Below are 17908 nucleotides of genomic sequence, written 5' to 3' on the forward strand. Positions count from 1 at the left end.
TATAGGAAGCTGCAGGAGCATTGGAAATGACAGTCACGTGACAGCAGGCCGACCACAGCGACACAGCAGTGGCCACAATTTTTAATTTCAGCAATAATGCTTGCAAAATGTCCCCAGCTTTCCATTTCTGTTTGTACCCATGGCCTTTTCCTGTCATTCCATAAACCATGAGTGCTTTTATGCACTGACTCACTGGGGATTCCCAGCAGGCAAATAATCATTTATTTTAAGGAAGGATATTTGCATCACCGCTTTTAAAAACGTTGCTTTAATTGCTCTTCTTTTAGAAGTAGGGTGCAGTGTCTCTTTTGTTTTGGCAGAGTCGTGCAAACTAGCAAGCCAGTGTGTAACCGGTAGCTAGAAGGAATTTCAGTGGTTCATGTGGTGACATCACAATCTGAAAAATATTACCTTGTAGTCACACATAAAAGAAGAGCAGGAAAAAAGAGAATAATGTTTGTAAAGCACTAAGAAACAAGACTTGGTTCCTAAGGACATTTTGGAAATATTCTTTCCTGTGGATAATTCTGGTAGAACTTTGAAAATTTGAGTAAAAATTATAAAAATGTAAAAATTATTCACATTTTTTTAAAAAAAACAATTATGCCACAAATTGACTCTTGGTCTATGTTGCACCGTACATATGAAAGGAGAAAGAAAATTAGAATGAACAAAAATTCATTCAGCCGTTATTAATATGCATGGAGTTCTATAGAAATCCAAGATTAAAAAATTACTGGAAAACAAGCCTCTCCAGTCATTTTGAATCTGATTAATGTAATTTTCACTTCATTGGATCTTCCGTCATAGACAGTTCTGTCACATTATACATTTTGCCTCCTATATTTTAAAACAAGGAATTGGTTCAGTTGGAAATCTTCATTTGCTTCCAGTGGCGAGAGAGAATTGCTGTGCAAAAAACATTTATTCATCTCACACTTTCTTAAGTTTGAGGAAGGAATAAGAACTGAAGCAGATATTCAGAGTTCACTGTGAGACATTAAAAGTCAAAATTTGATTGTGATTTTTTTAAAAAAAATCTTAGAGATTGACTCTTCTGTCAATCATTTTGCTCTAGGCCAATATCAACCAAAATACACTGCATGCCACAGGACATAGGTAGGTAGACTTGAAAGGTGTTGCAGCCTTGCTGAAGTTAAGCCATCCTTGTCCCAAAGGTTCTTTTTCAAAAGGACTTTCTTGAAGACGTTTTGCTTCTCATCAAAGAACCTTCCTCAGTTCTGTCTGAATGGTGGAAGATGGAAGGATTTATATTCCTTGCAGTCATCTGGTCGTTAGCACTCTTTCTGAGAGTCATTGAGGCCACTTGGAGGTTTATCTGTGCCCTCAGGGTCACTTGAATAGTGCAAATGGATGTGGAACTTTCTTGGAACTGGTGAAAGGACTGTCTTGTAGAGAGGATATGGTATATCTCTCCCCCCCCCCTCTTCCAGCATGGCTGGCTGGAAGATTCTGGGAGTTGAAGTCCACGAGCCTTAGAGTGGCCAACTTTGGACATCCCTGTATTAAGCCATCCTTGCATGATTGACCAGCAAGTGAGAAATTATTTGAAGTTTCTTGTATAGCATCTTCTGAACTTCCACCGTGTAGTAAATCCATGTCTGGATATCCATTTTTCTGTGAATATTCAGGAAGTATTAAACATTCATCAAATGGCTGAGTATTCAGTGTCACACTTTTCAAAAGAAAATTCTAAGAATAAACTGAATGTGCAGATTTTCTTAGTCTTTGCTTATGTTTCCTTTACTCTCACAATGTTGTTTCCCTGTTTCTTAAACATTTCCACCTTGTACTGGTTGCATTAACAGTTGTTTCTACTTTTTACGTCATCAAAATTCTGGGATTCAGTTTTTAGTGTATTACTAAGTTAAAAGCGGGGCTCAGTGGCTAAGATGCAGAGCTTGTCGATCAGAAGGTTGGCAGTTCAGTGGTTCGAATCCCTAGTGCCGTGTAATGGGGTGAGCTCCCGTTACTTGTCCCAGCTTCTGCCAACCTAGCAGTTAGAAAGCAAGTAAAAAATGCAAGTAGAAAAATAGGGACCACTTTGGTGGAAAGGTTGAGTCATACCGGCCACGTGACCACGGAGATGTCTTCGGACAGCGCTGGCTCTTCAGATTAGAAATGGAGATGAGCACCTCCTCTAGAACCTAAATGACTAGCACGCAAGTGCAGGGGAACCTTTTACCTTAAATTAAAAGTCTGTAAAGCCATCTAGGTCATGGTTATCCCAAAGGTGCTTTTTCAGGAGGCAACTGGACTTTCTTGTTTTTCCTTTGGAAGGCGTTTCGCTTCTCATCCAAGAAGCTTCTTCAGCTCTGATAGGATAGTTCAATTCCCCATTGTCCTGCCAGAGCTGAAGAAGCTTCTTGGATGAGAAATGAAACGTCTTCAAAAGGAAAAACAAGGAAGCACCTTTGGCATTACTAAATTCGTTTTTCCAATCAGGATACGATTCACTTGAGGATGATCTCAAGTTCATAATCTCCTCACTGACTGACCATTTTTTAGGATTTGTCTTATAAGGGTTAGCTACACGATGTGCAAATTTTAGCTACCTGCTACAATTTTGTAGATACGTTTTTTTTTTAATATGCAGCTTGCTGAACTTCAAAATATATATTTGTGTACATCTAGAAATGAGCACAATGTTTCATTCTTACATTAAATTATTACATTGTGCATGACTAACCTATCCTTGAGGTAATCCTATTGATTATATCCGTGGTTCTTAACCATTCCTTCACCACGGATCTCTTTTAAATTCCTTTTGGTCACGGATCCCCAAAACTCAAGATTTAAATCATAACATTTTTGTGATGACATCATGGCCCCCCAGGGGTCCATGGTCCACAGGTTGAAAACCACTGGATTACATCAAGAAGTTTCCAAATACCCTAGACTTGTGTTTCGGTCAGCAGTGAAAGCTACTGCATAACCTTCTTTTTCATTGTTTTTCTACTTCTTACCTATGGAGTATGGTATTGATTTGCCCAGCAGCATGTCTTTCTCTGTAACGGGTCTGTTCATAGGTTGACTGGCTTGTGAATATGGATTTCCCGTTTCCTCAAGGTAGGTTTGGTAATGAGCTGTCTTAACAGCAAGATGTCTGATGTTTGCATGGGTGAAGTTTCAGAGAAGGACAGTAAAACCCAAATTTAGACTCATTCAGCCACAACATCGACGCTGTCCTGAAATCAACCCTTGCGTGTCAGTCTGTGCACATCACAACGTTCTCGTGAGAATTAAGTGGGATGACTAGTAAGTAGGGAAGACCACAGATGCAGCTCAAAAAACTTTGGCAGAAAAACAGGTATAATAATCGTTCTTGGAAGAAGACCAGTTTTGATGAGAAATCATCCGCTAACAATTGCCTCCTTTGCTGATTTCAGTGTCTGTTTTTTTCTCATTTGCGTGTGTGTTGTTTTCTTTCTCTGCAGTGCCCTTAAAGATAGCAGATTTCCCCCAATGACGAGGGACGAACTGCCACGACTTTTCTGCTCAGTGTCTCTGCTTACTAATTTTGAAGATGTCTGTGATTATTTGGATTGGGAGGTAAGAAACCTCTAACCTTTGCCTATTTCATGCAGTAAAATTTCTCCATTCTGATTATTGAACAGCCTAGAAATTTGTCTGGAACTTGTTTGCAATTGGGGCCTGTTTTGTACTGCAAGAGTGTTAAAAAGCAAGGAGGGGCCTCATATGCTCTCCTTGATTCAGTGAAAATGATCTCCAGACCATGAGTGTCCCACCCTGAATTTTACCCCTCTTCATCCTGTGAAATGTGTGTTCACATTTTGATTTTACTGTTGGCTCCCCTAATTTATTACTTCATTTGTTGAAGTTACTGTCCCAATGAAAAAGATGAATTTTCAGTGGTGAATTCAGGTTCATCATGTTAGATGTCCAGAAGGAGGGGACATGAAATGGAACATTTGTATGTATTAAAAACAAAACTTTAGGCTTTAAAAAAGGAGGAAACATAAAGATTCTAGCCCAGCCTTCTCACATATATGCTATTTAATGAAATATGGGATAATCCCCTCCCCACATGAGAGATGGTGCAAGCCTGAATACAGACTTAACATTTCCCTGAAAATAAAGCTTTAAAATAAATTTAGATAGAATGAAACCAAAAAAGAATCATGTAGCAATCTTTTTTATCCCTTCCATTTTCAACTTTATTTGGAGCACAGCAGCTCCCACATCTGCACTTATTATTAGAAAAAACCTTACTTGATGCTTTACAAATTTAAAATATTTACAGAGCAAGAGGAATTCCGCAAAACTGCCCTTACCAACAAATAGTTTGCAAGGGGCATCTTAGTAATTTCAACAATAATGGGCACTTGACCATCCCAGCGTGCCACTCAAATTCCAACATTCTGCCTGGATCTCCATCACATAAGCTCTAGAGCAGAGCTATGGAGGTTTACATATGCGGACATTTAACATTTCCATGCCAATCTGGTTTCAGAACAGACGGGCCTATAGGATCTGCACACATTTTTAAGTTCATAAAAGTGAGGACAGTCTCCGAGAAGGTCAGTTGAGCAAGAGTAGTTAGAATTGTAGAAGACAAGAGAAGTGTAGCCTTCACAAATCATTCCAAATGGCATGAACTTAGCTAGTTTCCCGAGTGTCCTTCATACCAAGTGTCCTCCAACCAGGGTCACTCATGATTTACTGGAATTGGCAGAAAAGGTTCTGTCCCATCCAGTATCCTCTAGAAATCTGTGTAGGGCTAAAACTTAGCCTGCCTTACACAACAAGGTGGGAACAACATCTGTCACAGTTCCCAGATCGCACAACCATGTTGATTAGGTGGTCCAGAGCTCACTATTTTAGCATCTTGAGGTTGAGAATGGGAGCATTGGGACACTATAAGTATTAGATTTTTGTTTGTTTCTTGGCTTAAGAAAGACAGAGACTGGAACATTGGACTGTGCCACAACAGAAATAGGATCTCTCTCCTTTTTCCTCTTTTTAAACTGCTGGAGTAAAATGTACTATGGGATTTTTTTTTTCCAGAGCTGGCAAATAATCACCCTCATAGCATTTTGCATGCAACTCTGAATTGGCTGCTCAGACTGAATAACTCCTCACTCGTGAACTGTCATTTGCTTGGTTTCTGAATCAGAATACATCTAAAGCTTTAGAGATTTATTCTAAATCCCAGTCTGGTTACAGAAAACGCTAAGGAACTCCTCTTGGTGTTAGCTACGTCCCATAATATTTGATAGTTGTTGCATTGTGAATGATACAAGGCAACGTGCCGTGAAGAGTGTTGCCTTTGCAAAAATGCATGCCTGAGGTTTCCAAAAACTCACAATGTGGCTTCAGGTCCATCCACCCTAGCTATTCTCTCCTGGGATGTAGGGCTTAACTAAATACGAGAGTATAAATTTAAGTCCAGCTCTTTGTGTGTAAAATCTGGGACTTCTCCATTCCATTGCCAACTGTCTCTATGATGTATAACTCAGCAGCTGAAGGTCTCTTGCAGACAGCAAAGGCCCATAGGTATTTATAGATGGCTGTGTAACAGACCCAGAAAGGAGTAGCAGCCTTTTTATATCTTTAAAATTTTTAAGGATAGTTGGCTAGACTTGTTGTTTTGTTTTGTTTTGTTTAGAGCACTTGCTTTTTGGGGAACATGTTTCTCTGGATGAAATAGTCTCAATAAAGAGAGGGGAGGAGAGGATTGAATTGACTGTCCTATTGGGAACCTTGGGGTAAATCTGCACGTTACTCCCAAATGCAAAAGAACAAAGGGCTCTCCTTTAGCACCCACAGAAAACATGATCTCTGAGCTTCCCCCTTTCTGCCCTACAAGCTTATTTCCCATTTTGAAACCTAAGTATGGGGGTGGGTGGGAACAAAATAAAAAGATTCTTTCTAAGGAGAAAGGGATACTAATGGGCAGTGACTGGTACTTGGACATCGAGGTTGGGAACACAACAGCAACTTCATTTGGTGTATGTAGTTTTGTTGGGTTTTTTTAAAAAAAAAAGGAAAACCAGATCTTGCAGGTTCACAGTTGGGAGAATAATCATGTCGTTTTTTCCTCGCATTTTGTTGATTGGAAATAAAAGCTAGGTAACCCTCCTCACCCAGCAGTTCCAATTAAGATACCACCTTTGCTTAATTTTGCATTCCTTCACACCGCAACGGTGGCAAGAAAACAATGCAGAATGTAGAAGACCAATTTTGGGGGGGGAGATCCTTTGATGCTCTCTGAGCATGATTGTGTGGCGCCGATATTACATAGTTGGGCAAGGAAAAATCTGCAAGAAAACCACCAGGCTCAGAGAGCACCAAGGACCCCCCAATTCAACCCTGAGCTCCAAATATTCTCTTCTACTGGGACCATTTTTTTTTTAGCAGTTAAAGCTGGGGAGCTGAGAGAGGAAGCAAGATAAGTCATCTTCTTCTTCTCACTGCCCCAGGGGGAAGACATCATTTTCAAAGACATGGGTTTTCTAAGTGGGAATTTGGGGTTTCAGTTTGACCTAGAAAGGTATTTTTAAAGAAATATTTCCCATTACCTTTATTTCATGGCTCCATAGATAAGGAGGCAGGAGGGTAGGGTTTTATTGAAATGTTGGATCCTTAAAAAGACTAATGCGTCACTGTATTTGGCCCTTACATACAGTGAGACTGCTTATATCATCCGTGTTTCTTTTAAGGGGGACTGCAGTTATGCAATGTGAATGGCAAAAAGTCATTTCAAGATGGCTAGAATATGACCTAAAGAGAGAATGTGGTTCTTCCACCTGGTATAACTGCTCATTTCCAGATCATCCCGAAAGGCCATCCACCTGGTTAGGAGACCTTACTTCTGTAGGTATGCTATTGATGATCTTGTGGGAGCTAATCCAGCAATTTGCTAACGAATGCCAAACGCTTTCCAAATTCCAAAAGTTCTCCAGAGCCCACCGTGCTCCTACGGTTGGTCGGCCTGACCTTGCTGGGGGGGATATCAAGCAGTCTTCTGCTCGGGGGAGGGGGGTGTCTCTCAGCTGGCTCCATGTGGCCTTTTCTCCCAAGAGAAGGAATTTCGAAGTGAGGGGAGGAGTGAATTGGCTGCCATTAGCTTCCACGTGGTTTTTCAAATTGCTGCCATTTTTTCACTTGTTGTTTAAGTATACTTTGCACGTTTCTCTAGCCACTTTGCCCCCGAGGGTCACCTGGGATCGTAGAGTGCAAATGAAGGCCTTCCATTTTGTCCATTCATCCTTCCATAGCATGGCTACGTGTGACTTGCTCTGCTCATCAGCTCACGCTGCCTGTGGCTTTTTTTTTTTATAAGGACGGAGGGGGGGGGCACAAAGTTCACATCTCCAGCAAAAAGTTCCCCTCCCCAATACTTGTCCCACAAACTTTGTCAGGGTGCAAATAGAGGAGGCTCATGGCAGATGGCAGGGGGGAAAGTTGCAGTGGTCCATAGAAGACGTAATTTTGACCCAGCCTCTGTATCTAAGCACTGTTTGGTGGCCATTGCATTGCACACATTTTCCATATAGAAGAAGACCCTGAATTGAGTTACCAGAGAAACTTACATCTCCAAACACACCTGGAATCTTGGAAAACCACCCACAGCCACAGTTGATAGCTACTACAGTATTTGCTTTCATTCCGTAGGTCATTTTTCCAGATAATGCAACTACCATATTTTTCGGAGTATAAGACACACTAGAGTATAAGACGCACCAAGATTTTGAAGAGGCAATTTTTTTTTAAAAAAGTGTTTGCAGTCTGCAGACCTCCCAAAAATGGCCCGTTTTTTGTGAAAACAGGCCCATTTTTTTGTCCAAAAAAGGGCATGCATAGCCTTTAGGAGGCTTATAGAGTACTCCTGGCGGTTGGGGGGGGGGGGGGCAAAAATGAGCAAAAAAATGGCTTGTTTTTTGCTCATTTTTGCCCTCCCCAACCCCCAGGAGCACTCTGGAAGCCTCCTAAAGCCTATACACAGCCATTTTTGCAAAGAGGACAAGGTTTCGGAAGGCCAAAAATGCTGTATTCAGTGTATAAGACACACCCAGATTTTCAGGCTCTTTTTTGAGGGAAAAAGGTGCGTCTTATACTCCGAAAAATACGGTATATATTTTTGAATCAGCTGCTATTTTTCTCCAGATGACTTTGTCTCAGAGAACTGGACTGTTTTCTGTAGAGCCAAACACTGACCTACATTTCCATAGGGAATGGCATCCATTATGGACCCTTCTCTAACCTCTCTAACCTTTTTCCTTTTCCTGAGGGTACAAAAATGTCAATTATTTTTCCCCTCTGTCATCTTCCTGGATTAAAAAGTAGCCCTTTTTGTCACAGGCTCTGAAGCTCTTTCTCTTCTCAAGCATATGAAATGTATGTGTGCATGTATGAAAAGGCCAAAGAGAATTACTCTTTCCTTCCTTGCTTGAGTTAATAACGTGACATGTTTGGCTTAGCTGGCGAACACATACATGGATCCAACCACTCTCTGACTTTCTTCCTAATTAATTTTGCTCTAACTGATGAAGTTGCTAGGATGAGCAACAAAACATCTCAAGATTAGCAACGTTTGGTCCGATTGTCATGATTCAACCTTTAAACACCTTGGTCTGCATGATTGAGGTTTCATTGATATACATGGATTAGGTTGTTGCTTGAACATATGGGATGACAATCTAAACAAGGAATGGCGGCTTCTATTCATGTGAATTTTAGGAAGGTCCGTCCCTCCCGACCTAAAATAATAAACAGGTAGTCCTCGACCTACGACCGTTCATTCATTTACCATCTGAAGTTACAAGGGCAGTGGGGAAAAAAAGAACTTAATACCTGGTCCTCACACTTAGAATTGTTGCAGCATCCTCACAGCCACATGATTAAATTTGGGCACTGGGTGACCAGAATTTATTTACAATATGTCCAAGGTCACAGGATCATCATTTCCAGCTGGCTTCCAGCAAGCAAAGTCAAAGAGGGAAGGCAGATTCACTTAATGGCCAAGGGGGGAAAGGCCATAAAATTGGGTGTGACTCACTTAATGACTGGCTCACTCTGGGATGGAAGTTCCAGTCCCAATTGTGGTCGTAAGCCGAGAACTACCCATATTGTAAATGGGTCTGAAAATGACAGGCGGGTGGGCATTGTGAGTAAAACCATTGGCTAGAAACCAGGAGACTGGGAGATCTAGTCCTGTCTTAACTATGAAGTCAACAGTGTGGCCTTGGCTCACAGTTTTCATTCTCATTTCAAGGAAGAAGAAAATGTGGCCAGGCAGTTGCCAGGAGTCAAGATTGTCTGTAGGATTCTTGGTGCTCTCTGAGCTTGGTGGGGTTTTTTTTTTAACAGACATTTCATTACCCAACCAGGTAACATTCTCGATGATGATGATGATGCCTTGAAGACATTAGTTGTGTGATGAAACGTCTGCAAGGAAGACACCAAGCTTAGAGAGTACCAAGGACCCCCACAGTTCAGCTCTGAGCTACAAATAGAGGCTAAAACATGAAGAATAGTTGCAGGAAATGGGTATGCCTTGTCTAGTGAAAAGGAGAACTAGGGGTGACATGACAGCAATCTTCCAATATTTGAGGGGCTGCCACAAAGAAGAGGGGGTCAAACTATTTTCCAAAGCACCAACAGGCAAGACAAGAACCAACGAATTGAAACTAATCAAGGAGAGATGCAACCTAGAACGAAGGAGAAATTTGCTTCTTGCTTTCAGAAGTTGTGGGTGCCCCATCATTGGAGACTTTCAAGAAGAGACTGGACAGTCATGTCTGCAATAGTAGAGCTCCTCATCTACTAGGGGAGTTGGATTAGATTACCTCCTGGGTCTCTTCCAACTCGGTTATTCTATGTTCTGTGTTCTAAATATTCTCTTCTGTTGGTATCTAGATTGACTGGAAGGGACACACACTCAAAGTTAAAACATTGCGAAAAGGATTCTCTTGAATGTACACTTCTCGTCCTTCCGGGTGAGCTCCCTGGTGTTTTCCATTTAAGAACCAGAAAGATATTCTCTCATCACAAACAGCGTGGATAATTGGCTGGAGAGCTCGGAGGTGTTGACGAGTTAGTGTATAGAAAATTACATTTTATTGGGAAGCTTACAGAATCATTGGAATTTATTAGTGGTGTCAGACCTTTTAAGCACATATGACTAAAGCAAATCATACTTGACAGCTGTGGGCAAACGCTTATTTGAACACGATTTATGTGGGGGTCTGTATTGAATTTATTATTTCTTAACCCACCATTCTTAACTGAAGCCTGTAGATATGTAGAGCAAATTACAGGATGAAAAAAACCACAGCTTATCTCCTCAAGGGAGATGCAGTGTGGGATGGTTCCTAAGAAAAGAGAGAAAAGCATTTTCCCTGAAAATGTTTAAAAGGAAAAAAAAGATGATTCCTATTTTAAATCTCATCTTTCCTTCAAATCACATAAAGCAATCAGAATGGCCCAGACAAATATAGTTTATTTTTAACATGACTTAGAAAAATAGTAAAAGATGTTGCTGGGGAGTGAGGGGGAAATTATTTTGCGCACTTTTCAACTGAAAATCAAAAGCTTTCGCTTAGTTTTTTTCTAACTTGGCTCTCTTCTTTTTTTTTCCTTCTTCAATCGTTTTTTATATTCTTTATATATATCCATGCGTGAATGGTATAATATCTGAGTATTATACAGTTCAATGCTCATAATCTTATTGCTTCTGAATGTTACATTTCATTTCCATTATTCGTCTTATTTATACATGCCTTTTATTATCACCTCTCATTTCTAAACCTCCTTCCTATCCTTTTGTATATCTTAACATATTAATATATAATTGCTATTATTTCACACTTTTCTATCCCTATTTGAACTCCCCCCCATATCGCTATAATATTGAGAGATGTGTTTTTCACCTATTTTGTTATTCATATTTCCTTAATTAAATCAAAATTTCATCCTTCATTCTTCCATTATTATTCAACATCTCCTTATACAGTTTTAGTACCCATCGCAATCATTTATACATTTAAAGCACTGCTATTCATGTTCTTTCCAGTTCTTCAATCCATATAATTCTACTATTAATACACATGTTTAGCTTAATATCTATTTCTGTCTGTCTGTCTGTCTGTCTGTCTGTCTAATCTATCTCTATATCTGTCTGCCTGTCTATCTCTATATCTGTCCGTTTGTCTGTCTATCTATCTTATCTATCTAATCTATCTATCTGTCTCTATGTCTGTCTCTCTCTCTCTCTCTCCCTCTCTCTCTCTCTCTCTCTCTCTCTGTGTCTGTCTGTCTATCTATCTATCTATCTCTCTCTCTCTATGTCTGTCTCTCTGTCCATCCATCCATCCATCCATCCACCTTATCTTAACTTGACTCTCTTCTGATGGATGAACTTCAACACACAGAATTTTCAACAATGCCCTTGCTGGCTTGGGAATTCTGGAAGTTGGTGCATCTAACTGGAGGGCATTCCATTTTAGAAAAGCTGCCCTAAATTTAGAGGGTGTAGTGGCTCAACGGTTAAAGACACTGAGCTTGACAGCCCAGGTTCGAGACCCAAGCACTACGTGACATGACAGGGTGAGCACCTGTTCCTGCTCCAGCTCCTGCCCACCTAGCCGTTCGAAAGCATGGACATTTGAGTAGATCAATAGGTTCCACTTTGGTGGGAAGGTAACAATGCTCTGTGATGTCATTCTAGCTCATGACTGTGAAAATGTCTTTGGACCACACTGGCTCCCTTGGCTAAGAAACAGCTCCACCCCTAGATTTGGACACAATTGGACAGGGGAAACCTTTACCTTTCTTTTACCTGCTCTAAATTAGTTTTTTTGGGGGGGATTGTATCCCACTTTTGTTATTTCTACAAATATTATATACTGCATTCCTGTCAAGAGAGGATGAGAGTAAGGGAAGGAGAGGACAGGGCTATCAAAAACTGTAAAATAGAAATAGAAAAGAACAAGGGCAAAAGCGTAAATCATGATATTGGGGACAACAAATGGCTCAGAGCTGAGAAAATACTTTTAAAGTTGACCAGGCAGAGTTCCTTAAAAATGAGAAACTGGCTGCATGTATACGATAATACAGCTTGTGAATTCTAAATCCTTTTTCACCCACAATGAGTCTGCTATATGGGTACATCAGTAAGAACGTGATCTGGCTTAAACATGCATTTATTTAATTAATTTCAGGCTCATGGCACTGTTTTTCTTTGCAGTCTCTTAAGGCATGTTGCTCCTGTGATGCATGCATATAATTGGCTGAAGTTGGCATGAGTTGAATCTTTTTAGGATGGGAAGTAATGCTGAACAGATCCCCAGCCTTGGGGTTCTTGGTTGGTTTGTTTTGACTTTTTCTTTTCTTTTTTCCTTCATGCCTCGTGTTTATCAGTTGCCAAATCCCTTCAGCAACAACACTGGGAATCTAGTTGCAGAGTGCCAGAAACTGTGTTGGGAATAGTTGGTTTGAATGGTCTGGGAAGAATTTGTAAAGGGGCCATAGTTGCCCATCCCTGTTATATGAAGCTTCACAAGGAGAGATCCAACCTAGAATTAAGGAGAGATGTCTGGAGCAATGGGACTGTTGTGGCTGGCCAGTGGAGCTGGCTGCAGATTCAGACAGTGAGGAGGTTGGGGAAGAACATGGGCCAGTCCTAGAGTCTGAGGAAGGCTCTGTCGGAGGCAGAGAGGGGGCCAGGTCCGTTCGACAGTTATCAGCTGCCTTCAGAGTCAGATATCAATGAGGCAGGCGAACAGCTGGAGCCTGTTCCCAGTGTGCGCATGTGCAGAGCTGCCAGGAGAAGGCAACAGCTAAAGAACAGGGGTCAGGTCAACTTGGGAAGAAGGCCACAGGTGGATGATGAATGACCCCTCCCAGAGGAAATAAAAGAGGAGCGAAGGGGGGGTGGAGTTTGCAGGAGACAATTAGTTCACTTAATTGGTTCGTCACTCTCAGAGACTCCTTGCCAACTTTTGCAGATATTGGCTTGGCAGCTCTCCAAGCCAGAAAAGGTCTGTGACTGTAAATCCTCCCTTGAAAGACTTTGCTGGCTGTGAATGAGCAGAATTCACAGTCAATTAATAAAAGGGGGTTTTGTCGGGACCAGGAATTTGCTTCAGGCTCTTGGGAAGAAGTCTCTGTCAGAAGAGGGACAGTTTGCTTCCAGAAGTTGCAGATGCTCCATCACTGGAATTTTTAAGAAGGGATTGGTTGCCATTTTTCCAGAATGGTGTAGGACAGCAATGGCGAACCTTTTTTGGCTCGTGTGACATAAGCGGGGGGAGCGCAGGGGGGGGTCGTGCGTGGGCGTGCCACACCCATAATGCAATGCACTCCCCTCCCAGCACACATGACAGGCGCTTCCCACCATTTTACATGCTTTTTCGCCCTTCCTAGGCTTCAGAGGCTTTATAGGAGTCTGGGGAGGGCGAAAACAGCCTCAACCCCCACCCCCGAGGCCTTCCGGAGGCTTTAGGAGCTTCCCTGAAACCTCCGGGCGCAAAAAAATGGCCCTACGGGCAAACCTGTACCTGTTCAGGAACAGACAGGAAGGCACTACAGAGAGTGATCAATTCAGCACAAGAAACCATTGCTTGCCCTCTGACACCACTGGGTGACATCACCAGATCTCGCTGCTTTAGCAGAGTAAGAAAGCTACTCAGAGATGATTCACACCCTGGTCAGTGTCTCTTTGCACTTCTACCATCGGGCAGAAGACATCAAAGTATAGCCAGCCGAACAAAGAGGTTTAAAGATAGTTTCTATCCTTGGGCTGCCAGACTTTTAAATACAACCACAATCACTCCATGCACATGCTAGTTTTTTTTTTTCTTTTTCTTTCTTTTTTCGTTTCTGCTATAATTTTGTACCAGTGAGGTTAAAACCAATTTCGTTGTATTTAAGTACAATGACAATAAAGATTATACTTATACTTCCAGTTTGCTCGTAGGGCCAGTTTAAGCCCTCCAGAGTCTTCAGGGGCTTTCCGAAGGCTTCCCTGAAGGCTCTGGAAGACGAAAAACAACCCCACAAGCAAACTGGAAGTGACCTCTGTTCCTGAACTTCCGGTTTGCCCCTAGGGCCGTTTTTTTGCACTCTGGAGGGAGCTCCTGAAGCCTCGGGGGGGGGGGAGCTGTTTTCGCCCTCCCCAGACTCCTATAAAGTCTCTGGAGCCTGGGGAGGGTGGAAAATGGCCTCAAAAAAGGGCTAAAGTCAGCTGGCCAGCACGTTCCCTGACAAATGGCTCCGTGTGCCACCTGTGGAACGCGTGCCATAGGTTCGCCATCCCGGGTATAGGATTTCCTGCTTGAATCGAAGGTTAGAAGGAAGACCTCCAAGATCCCTTCCAATTCTGTTGTTCTGTAATTCTCTATCATGTCTGCAGCTAATTCAAGCAGCTGCGTCTGTTTCCAAGATCATCTGGCTACAGTGAAAATCTCCCTGCAGTCGTTGTGCCTTTCTGGAAATAGACATGGCTGCTTTAATGGGTTGCATATATTGCATTCCTTTATATTCTGAAGCACCACTTTCCAATTGATTGCAAGGATCTGCACAGATCTTTCCTCTCTATTATTTTGGCAGAGGTTATTTCCATGGCTAATACTGCAGCCCTATTTTTGCTACCACCATTGGTCATCCTGATTGATGCCTGGATTATTTGCAATCTTTCCTTAAATACTTATCATACGGCTTTTTACCAAATATCCAATTCTCCCCAGATTTCTAAGTTTATTATCAAAGTTTTTTTCTTCCTCTTATATTTTATTTTACTCACATTTCAGACCTTCACTTACCCCACTGTACCTTCCTTATCTATCCAAAGATTGACTGAAACTCAAGGGAGTCCAGTCCACCGAGAGCTCAAACCGGAAGGCACATGTGTGCGCATGCCAGAGCACCAGAAACCCAAAGACCAGCTGGCCGATGCTCATGTGTGCGCCAGCCAGCTGGTCTTTGTGGGTGCCAGAGCACTGGAAAACAGCCCCAAAAGCAGGCATGCGCACCCTGGCTAGCTGGTCTTTGGGCCTCCGGTTCTCCAGCATGCGGAAAGACCAGCTGGCCGGTGTGCATCTGTGTGCCGAAAACCCGAAGAACAGCTGCCCGGTGCATGCATGCTTACCAGTCAGCTGATCTTTGGGTTTCTGGCGCTCCGGCACATGCACACCAATGCACGTGTCTTCTGGTTTGGGCACTCAGTGTCAAAAAGGTTCACCATCGCTGCCCTAGTCCCTCATTTGTGAGCTAGAGCATCAGTTGCACAGGTTTTTTTGTATTCTAATTGGAAAAAAATGACAAGCCACTTTATATTACAATGGGGGGAAAATTAAGAGGCTGTAGACAGGAATAATTTTATAGTCATTAGTCTCTCCTCTTTCTCTTGCGTGCTTTCTCTCTCTCCTGCCCAGAGAGGCAAAAACATCCACAGGATTTCTTTCCATTATTCTAATAACCCTTAATATCGTTCATTTGCATGCATTTGCATATCTTTTTGAAAAGTTCGTCCGGTTAATACATCTTACATAAAAATACTAATCGAAATAACAAGGTAATTAATAAGACAAGGCAAGATTTAATGGGAGCTAAATGCTGATATCTAGATCGACTCAGTTTCCCGCAAAGTATGGAAAACAAGGAGCCACAGCTTCAGAAAGAAGAGTTGCTAAAAACAAAAACTGCAAATCCAAATTAGGTTGGATTTTTTTCATATGGCCAGTAAACTCAGTCCCGCTTCAGTGCAGTAGTGTTTTGCATTGCTGTTTATTGCCAAGGGAACAGACAGATTCAGTTAAAGCAGCCCCTTAGTTATCCAAACTCCTCTTCTTGGTGAATAGAATCAGTTCAAGGAAGTTAATAGAAGATGTAGCTACTGTTGCTACCTTGAATGAATAAGGATGCAATACTCTACCGGGTTTCCCCGAAAATAAGACACAGTCTTATTTTCTTTTGGCCCCCAAAATAAGCGCTTGGCCTTATTTTCAGAGAGGTCTTATCATTTTTGAGGTGCAGGAAGCCCCTAAACCTTGGCCCATCCATCAGCTGATCCAGAGAGGGCCGAAGTTCTGTGTCTGTTTCTGGCCCACTCTTGCCAGCCCTAGCGTAACTGGGCCGGGCATTCTTTTTGCGGCCGCCACTAAGAAAAGGGACACGGTAGCTAGGGCTTGCAGGAGCCGCCTTCACAAGACCGTTTTGCGTGGATGTCAGGTGCATGTGGGGCATGTTCCCTCCTCCTCTCCCCAGGAAATGGCGGGGACCGGCTGTGCGTGCGTTTAAATATTTTCGGGGAGGGCTTATTTTCAGGGGAAAGCTTGTTTTAGTGCATGCACTCAGAAGCCTAATTGGGTTTATTATCTGGGGAGGTCTTATTTTTGGGGTAACAGGGTAGATCCCAGCTTGAGTCCTATGCAGGGTTTTCCCAGCACTTCATAAAACCATCAACGGATACAGATAGTCCCCAAATTGCAACCATTCGTTTAGTAACCATTCAAAGTTACAGCGGCATGAGAAAAAGTGACTTATGACCATTTCTCCCACTTACAACCTTTGCCGTATCCCGACAGTCACGTGATCAAAATTTGGCCGCATGGCAACTGGCTCATATTTATGTCAGTTGCACAATCTCAGGGTCCTGTGATTCCTTTTTGTGACCTCCTGCCAAGCAAACTCAGTGGGGAAGCCAGATTCACTTAACAACCATGTTACTCACTTAACAACTGCAACGACTACGAATCACAACCACAGTTACAACAAGCTCATATACAACTTGATTTCACAGCATTCCCCAGCAAGCTGGCATCATCGGCACCCCTGGCCTTCTCAGTGATTTCTGAAAATTGGTTTTTCGTTTTCATTACGCAGTTTCATTATTTGGACCTGTCAAATTTCCTGAAAACCACCTTTGATGTGACCCTTGGTTAGATGCTAGAAGAAGATCTTATTTTAACCTAATGATGTCTAATGCCTACGGCCATTTTATTTTTGGAAAGTGAAGTTTTTCTCAATAAGTCCCTTTCGTGATCAGGAAGTGACAGAAAGAGGGGTTGAGATGAGTAAATGATGCTTTTTCCACTCCTGACTTTATTTCCACCTACAAATAAGGTGAAAATCAAAATTGTTGGTCAAATCGCAGCGGCTAAACGAAGGGACTAGTTTGTGGCAGGACACCCTTAATCTACTCTGGTAGATAATTATTGACAGAGGGGGTTAATAATTATTAGAATCTCCGCCTGCTGTTTTCACATTTTTGCGCCTTAAACATGTGTAAAGTCAGTTATCTGTTACAAGAACAGCAAAGCACTTAGTATAGGTAGTCCTCAACTTACGACCACAATTAAGCCCAAAATTTCTTAACACAGTTCTTAAGTGAATTTTGCCTCATTTACAACCTTTCTTCTCACAATTGCTAAGTGAATCACTGCAAATTTTAAGTTAGTAATATGGCTGTTAAGTCTGGCTTCCCCATTGACTTTGCTTATCAGAAAGATGCGAAAGGTGATACATGATCCAGGACCCTACAACCGTCATAAATGTGAACCAGTTGCCAAGCATCTGCAATTTGGTCACATGACCATGGGGATGCTATAAGAGTCATAAGTGTGAAAAATGATCATAAATACTGTAATTTACCACTGTAATTTTGAACAGTCACTAAACGAATTGTTGTAAGTCTTAACAAAATATTACTAATCCACAACTGATGGCATTTCTAGAAAAGGACGAGAGCGAGCGCTTGATAGATTGATAGACAAATGATATGCAGGTTGGTATATAAGTAGGTAGATAGATACTGTAGATCGGGAGTATCAAACTGGCGGCCAGCTCTACAAATGGGGAAAATGTCACATGGCGGCAATGTGATGTGGTGACTTTGACACCTGTGCTATAGATAGAGGAGAAT

General features: G+C 42.0%; 1 protein-coding gene across 2 annotated transcripts in view; it reads left to right on the forward strand.

Moving 5' to 3' along the window:
* The window catches only part of AMMECR1 (AMMECR nuclear protein 1), a 111969-nt gene that overhangs the window by 82342 nt on the left and 11719 nt on the right, over positions 1–17908 (forward strand). For both annotated transcript variants that reach the window (XM_032227604.1, XM_032227603.1), the window contains exon 3: positions 3459–3573. In XM_032227604.1, coding sequence (XP_032083495.1) covers positions 3459–3573 — 115 coding nt within the window. The remainder of the gene's footprint in view (positions 1–3458; positions 3574–17908) is intronic.

Source organism: Thamnophis elegans, chromosome 12 (assembly GCF_009769535.1).
Source record: "Thamnophis elegans isolate rThaEle1 chromosome 12, rThaEle1.pri, whole genome shotgun sequence".
NCBI lineage: Eukaryota > Metazoa > Chordata > Lepidosauria > Squamata > Colubridae > Thamnophis > Thamnophis elegans.